At 43.3% G+C, this 7,299-nt stretch overlaps 1 protein-coding gene across 2 annotated transcripts in view; it reads left to right on the top strand.

Moving 5' to 3' along the window:
* Positions 1 to 7,299, top strand: part of rsu1 (Ras suppressor protein 1) — a 22,668-nt gene that overhangs the window by 11,244 nt on the left and 4,125 nt on the right. The window contains exon 8 of one of the 2 annotated variants that reach the window (XM_023426098.2): positions 6,311 to 6,595. The exons of the other annotated variant lie outside the window; for it this stretch is intronic. Coding sequence (XP_023281866.1) covers positions 6,311 to 6,419 — 109 coding nt within the window. The 3' untranslated portion in view covers positions 6,420 to 6,595. Of the gene's footprint in view, positions 1 to 6,310; positions 6,596 to 7,299 lie in introns of those variants that run through there. 2 annotated transcript variants of the gene reach the window in all.

Raw genomic sequence — 7,299 nt, forward strand, 5'->3', positions numbered from 1 at the left:
GGGGGGGGGGGGGGGGGGGGGGGGGGTGGTCAAGAAGACTGAACCTGGAACTGCTGCTGAAGGGGTCCAACAAAGAACTGGATCAAGAGGCAGTTCAATCCATTGAAAATAAAATGTGCGACACAGTAAAGTGCAGATAGTGAAGCAAGAGGCTGATATGAATTCTCTGTTCCAGACAGAGATGCTCTAAATCCTCAGTCTGGATCTTTTGCTCTGAGCCACGGTCTGGAACTGATCTCTGTTCTGTGAGGTGGTGGTGGTGGGGGGGTCCCACAGTCCATGTTATGTTTGCATACGTGTATGACTAGTGTGTGCATGTTAGTCTTTAATCTGTGTGTACGTCTCTCCATACAGTCCAACAGTTAGTGATTTGAACACACAGCTGTGATCTATTTACAAATCTAACCACAGACGTTAAAATGAGCCTTTGTTTCACATGTTAATTCTGTTACTTATTTAATAAGTGTCAAAAATGTATGAATACATCAGTAACTTCCCTTTGGCAGCTTGTAAACACTTTGAGTCTTTCTATTGATTCACTCAGTCCTGCAGATCACAGCAGACATTTAAACTACCCTCAGATTCTCAGTGATGTTCAGGTCAGGAGACTGTTCAGCTTCAGCTTCTGTTTCTGGAAGGAGTTTACAGTGAGGTAATTCATTCTTCCTCTTCATTTTCACTCTTCCTCTTAACTTCCACTCTTCCTCTTCACTCTTCTTCTTCACCTCTATCCTTCCTCTTTATGTTCATCCTTCCCTTCCATTCTTCCTCTTTACTCTTCTTCTTTACTTTCATCTTTCATCTTCACCTCTATCCTTCCTCTTTATGTTCATCCTTCTTCACTTCCATTCTTCCTCTTTACTTTCATCCTTCTTCACTTCCATTCTTTCTCTTCACTCTTCTTCACTTCCATTCTTCCTCTTTACTCTTCTTCTTTACTTTCGTCTTTCTTCTTCACCTCTATCCTACCTCTTTATGTTGATCCTTCTTCTTCACTTCCATTCTTCCTCTTTACTTTCATCCTTCTTCTTCACTTCCATCCTTCTTCACTTCCATTCTTTCTCTTAACTCTTCTTCTTGACTTCCATTCTTCCTCTTCACTCTTCTTCTTCACTTCCATTCTTCCTCTTCACTCTTCTTCTTCACTTCCATTCTTCTTCTTTACTTTCATCTTCCTTCTTCACCTCTATCCTTCCTCTTTATGTTCATCCTTCTTCTTCACTTCCATTCTTCCTCTTCACTTTCATCTTTCTTCTTCACCTCTCTCCTTCCTCTTTACGTTCATCCTTCTTCTTCACTTCCATCCTTCTTCACTTCCATTCTCCTTCTTCCTCTTCACTCTTCTTCTTCACTTCCATTCTTCCTCTTCACCTCTATCCTTCCTCTTTACTTTCATCCTTCTTTATTTCCACTCTTCCTGTTAACCTTCACTCTCTTTCTTTACTTCCACTCTTCCTCTTCACTTCCAGTCTTCCTCTTTACTTTCACTCTTCCAATCACTTCCATCCTTCTTAACTTCCACTCTTCCTCTTCACTTCCATCCTTCTTAACTTCCACTCTTCCTCTTCACTTCCACTTTTCCTCTTCACTCTTCTTCTTTACTTTCATCTTTCTTCACCTCCACTCTCTCTTCACTTCCATTCTTCCTCTTCACTTCCACTCTTCCTCTTCACTTCCATCCTTCTTAACTTCCACTCTTCCTCTTCACTCTTCTTCTTTACTTTCATCTTTCTTCACCTCCACTCTCTCTTCACTTCCATTCTTCTTCTTCACTTCCACTCTTCCTCTTCACTTCCATCCTTCTTAACTTCCATTCCTCCTCTTCACTTCCATTCTTTCTATTTACTTCCATCCTTCCCCTTCACTTCCTGAAGGACGTGTGGTTATTTTCAGTCTGTTCTGGTGATGACCCCCTCAGTCAGACACTGTATGAACAGACTGAGAACACGTGAGACTGAGAGAGATGTGTGGTTACATGTGAAGACACACACACACACACACACACACACACACACACACACACACACACACACACACACGGAGCAGCCTGTCTTTAGACAGGTGTTAAATCATTTCCCAAAGAGATCTTTGTGTCTTCACAGCTTTATTTACACCTGATTAAATGTCCTTCATCTTCCAACTCCACACACACACACACACACACACTGTCGACACCTCCAGTGTCTGTCTAATTCAGTAATAATACTACTACTACTACTAATAATAATAGTAATAATAATAATCTTCTGCTCTTCTGCTTGTCTTGTTAAAGGAATGAAAATATGTTCAGGCATTGAGTCCAAGATGTGTGTGGTAAAGATAGAGAGAGAGAGAGAATGGATGTGTTACCTGTCGTACATGTTTCATCTTGTTTCCTGACAGACTCTGTAGCTCTGACACATTAACACACTGTAGAGAGAGAAACCTCCATCTTTTATTTATTTCCTCTCTCTCTCTCATTGTCGTGTTTCAAGGTGACTTGAATACAGTAAATTTATTGATTGATTGATTGTTGGATTTCATTCATGGAGAGAACATGTTAAAGTGAAAGACAAGATGTTAAAAGAGAAAGAAAATAAAGAAGCTAAAGACATTTAACATAAAACTAAACAACACCTTAAAAACCACAGTTAAAATAAACCTGCACATTAAACAGCTGGAGTCACAGTGTGATTACAGGTGTCATTGTTAATCCGTCACCTGACACTTTAGATTCACACTGACTGATCTTTCCTGAACATCAGACACTGTCTGAGATCCTCATTGTTCTAAACTGATAGAAAGTGGTGGGTTAGGAAAACTGCTGATCTGTGATCTGCTCTCTAACACTCAGTCTAGGTCAGACTGTAATTCACCATCATCACCCAACAGTTTACATGTCATTAAAACATGAGAGATAAAAAAGGCTCTAGAACAGAACCCTGTGGAACCCTGAGGTTCTTCCTGTAGGACTTCCTGTCTTCCTGTCGTTTCTATGATGATCAAATCTGAAATTTAAAAACAACACGTAAACACAGCTGTCTAACACCTGGTGACATCTTATCCGGTCAGCTGATTATCAATAAACCCCATCAGTGATCACACAGATGATGTCAGGACACTGTTGTAATGTGGTAGACCTCACTGTGAACCAGTGGTGGTTCTAGCTTGTATGGTGTCTTGGCTTAATACCCCCTTCAGCCCCCCTTCCTCCAGCTACAACTACAGGCACACTATTCTGGACAAACTGTAACTTTTTATTAAAAAAATTATTGTTACTATTAAAAATGAAATAAATGATAAATACCAATTATATACAATCATAAATACCAAAATGAAGTAACAAGAATTGAAAGAGTCTCTGTCTGTCTGTATATGTGTGAGCGCCCGCCCCCTGACGAGATGTGGCCCATATCTAAATCGACCATTGCTGTGAACCCTGTAACTGTGAGATGTTTTCTAACTGTCTCCACATGTAGCAGCTGTTTAAACAGATGAGAGACCTCAAGAAGAATTTGAAATTAACAGCCAATTAGCTTTTCATTAGTGACTGTGTATCTGCAGACAGACTCACTCTGTGCTTTAACATACACCTGACCTAAAGGTGAGTCCACACAGGAAGCAGCTGTTTGTAGTCATCCATCCAACACAGCTGTATTCATTAAAATGGTACATCTGTCAACAGGCTGAGTGATGGAGAGGAGGAAGGGAGGATGAGAGGAATGAGGAGAATAGAATACAATAGAATAGAACTTTATTGTCCCAATGAGTCTTTGTCACAAAGACACACACACACACACACACACACACACACACACACACACACACACAGATGTTAACTAGAGGGTCCTATGGTGCTTTCACTCTCTCAGCATCAGTTCTCTCTTCACTGTGATGCGCCATCATTAACCACTAATAAAGCCAAAAGTCCATTCACTGTTAGATAAATATAAACAGACTGTACTCAGTCACTGTCATGAGTAATGATCAGCCAATCACCGCAGACTAAAGCATTTCAGACATCAGCACATAATGATCTGTGGTCCATTGATTGTTACGTCCATAACTGCGTCCTTGTCCTGTTGGAGTAGACGTGTGAGCTGGACTGTTGGACTGTGGCCTTCTACTGCATCAGCTGCAGCTCCCCTGTAACTCACTGAGAGTCACTGTGGTACAAGTCTAAAATGTTTCCTTGAGCTTGTTGAACAGATGCTGTGTGTTGTGTAGTTTGCCATGGTGCTTTTTTCAGACTGCCATTAACTTACATGTAATACTGTCTGTAAGGTGCTGGTCTGTGAACGGTCTCCGTGCTCTTTAAAGTTCTAGCTTTGGATCTCAGATCCTCTGCTGAGACAGGAAGTGGTGGGAGTGTCAGATCATAACCTCATTATAATGTGGTTTGTATAGACTGAGCTGTTAGACTATGAACTCTTCTCTGTGTTGTTGAGGAAGAGCCTGGAGGTCAAAGGTCAGCAGGAAACTGTATGCTTCTGTGTGTGGTTGACGTTGACTGTGGTGGAGGATTTCTGTGTTGTGGTTTAAGTTATGGATGAAAGTACACACACACACACACACACACACACACACACACAGACACACACCTCCCTCAGAGTCATGGCTCAGCAGGAGTTGTAACTAACTAATGATGAGGGCAGAGGGCTTCGCTGCCATTGGCTAAAAGCCTCAGTTGTTTGTCATGAATCTTAATTAGAATCTTTTCTACACTTTCCTCTCTCTTACTGCCCCCCCAACCACCCCACCCCCACCTTCCTGATCGTCTCCTCTCCTCCTCCCTTCCTCATTGTCTCCTCTCCTTCCCCCTTCTCTCTTCCTCATCCCCCCCTCCCCCCTCCTTCTTCTCCTTCCTCTTAATGTTTCTCTGTAAGATACTAAATTGCTTGGCAGTTCTAGTGAAGATGAGGTGGCTGAGAGAGGAAGGCCCCCATCAGATCAATGGCCTTTGGCCTCCCTGCACATTTATCAGACACACACTCACACATACATATTTCTAACTTTGTAACACACACACACGCACATGGATGGTAAAAAGAAAAGAAAATACCAACTTTCTATTTCTTTACACATGCACACACACACACACACACACACACACACACACACACACACACACAGAACTTTGCTGTGATTAATTAAGCCGTGAGGAATAGTAGAACTCCATAAAGACATCATCAGAAATCTGAATCCATTCGCCGCTCTTCTTCTGCATTTAATTGGCCCTAACAGTTCATCACTGGAGCTGCACTTGAACACACACACACACACACACACACACACACACACACACACACACACACACACACACACACACACGCACACATGTATGGGAGATGAAAGGGGACGTGGAGGACGAGGCTCATGAACATATGCTTATGTGATTATTTACTGAAACTCTGCATGTGTCTCGTCTCCCACACCCACACACACACACACACACACACACACACACACACACACAGCTGTGTGTGTGTAATATTAATATTCTTTCTGTCAGTGCTTCCACGGCTCTCATGTATAGGAAGTCTCTGTGTTGTAGCCTGTGAGGAGAACGATGCTGAGCATGTGCAGAATGATCATTTGACTGTTATCGCCAAACACACAGCTACCATCATTGATCTCACTAAACTTTCAGGCTCAGTGTGTTTCCTTTGTGGTGGTGAGTGGGCAGACCCAGTCACCACTGTATCCTTAAATATATCTATTTGAGCAGGTCCACATCTTGGACAACTAGGTATCGCAACAGCAGCTGGACAAACCACATAAACGTATAGTTGGTTGTATATGACTCAGACCTAAAACTTTCAAGATGAACTGTAGGATGTGTGGTTGTCCTTGTGTGTTGATATGGAGAGTGGAAAAGAGAGAGAACAAAGAGGCTGCTTCCTTAACACCCCTGATTCCCAGCCTTTGCAGTCTCTCAGCCCCCAGCCTTTTCCAGAGTCTCCTAACCGTCTGTCCACAACTGAAGGCTTGGGTTGGTTGACCTGCTCAGAGTCGCTCCAGTGTCTGCCCTCCTATCTGCCCCTGTCCCAGAGACGTATAGCCTACGTTCTGATCCTGACCTTCAAGACCTTGAGCAGCCCCCTTTCCTTGGGACTGGCCTTACCTTTTCCATTAGGGTCAGATCCCCTAGAAAGAAGCGAGACCTTGATCCCCTAAGCTGCCCAGTAACTCAGAGCCTCCGCTGCGTACTGCCATGATCAACGCCCAGCCAGACCCTGAGCTGGACCACGTGCCGAGGTGTCATCTGACCCCGAAGCCTGTTCCTCAGTCAGCGATCCAGCCAACACCTGCTTCTGATCTCCACATGTAGTGTTCGTCACAGCCCACTGGAGGGGTCCAGCCTTCACCAACACCCACCGAACAGTTGTCCACACAGGGTGTTGCTCATTGGCTGTCCAGTCCATGGGTCATCCACCTGAGGTCTCCTGCTCCGCCCCCTTCCAGATCTGTCTTCTGTCTCTGTTCTCCGGCTCCAGCCCGCTTGCCCCCACCTGTCAGACAGTAGATGGAGTATGACTATCTGACTTAACATCAAAGTAACATGTTCTGTTCATGCAAGCAGTGAAAAGAAATGATTAAAAATCATTAATAAACACTGACTTCCTGATTAGTCTTTCTTTTTCTGAGTCATCACTCCATCATCAATTAGCTGCATTATTCTCTCCTATTCACATTGATTTATTTTTTCCTCTGACACACTCACTGATCATTACCCTTCCCCACTCCTCCTCTTCCCTCCACTCATCCATCAGTGCTGGGGACCCACAATTATGTGAACAGTAGCTTGTTATGACAGCACCAAGTGGGCCGCATTGGCCTCGTATTGACTCAATGAATAATCTTTGTTTTCTTAAAAAGGAGCTCAGATCATCAGTCAGCACTGACCTGCTGCTGCAGCTCTGCTCTACACCTTTACACCATGTCACTGCTACACCATCACGCCATTGAACCTTTACACCTTTACACCATGTCACTGAGATCATTAGCACTGACCTGCTGCTGCAGCTCTGCTCTGTTACACTGTCACACCATGTCACCGTTACACATCACATCAATTACACCTTTACACCATGTCACTGATCATCAGTCATCACTAATCTGCTGCTGCAGCTCTGCTCCGTTACACCATTACACCATTATACTGTTACACCGTGACACCGCCACACCATCACAGCTGTAAGGACCTGTCTCTCTTACAGAACTTAAATGAATTGTCATAAATGTGTGGGAGATTGAATACACACTCTAATCAATACATGAAGAAACAATTTCATTTGTCTTTAAGTCAAGTTGTTTAAT

Source organism: Seriola lalandi, unplaced genomic scaffold, assembly GCF_002814215.2.
Source record: "Seriola lalandi dorsalis isolate HSWRI2012SDOR001 ecotype SW California unplaced genomic scaffold, Sedor1 jcf7180002054808, whole genome shotgun sequence".
NCBI classification, from domain to species: Eukaryota; Metazoa; Chordata; class Actinopteri; order Carangiformes; family Carangidae; genus Seriola; species Seriola lalandi.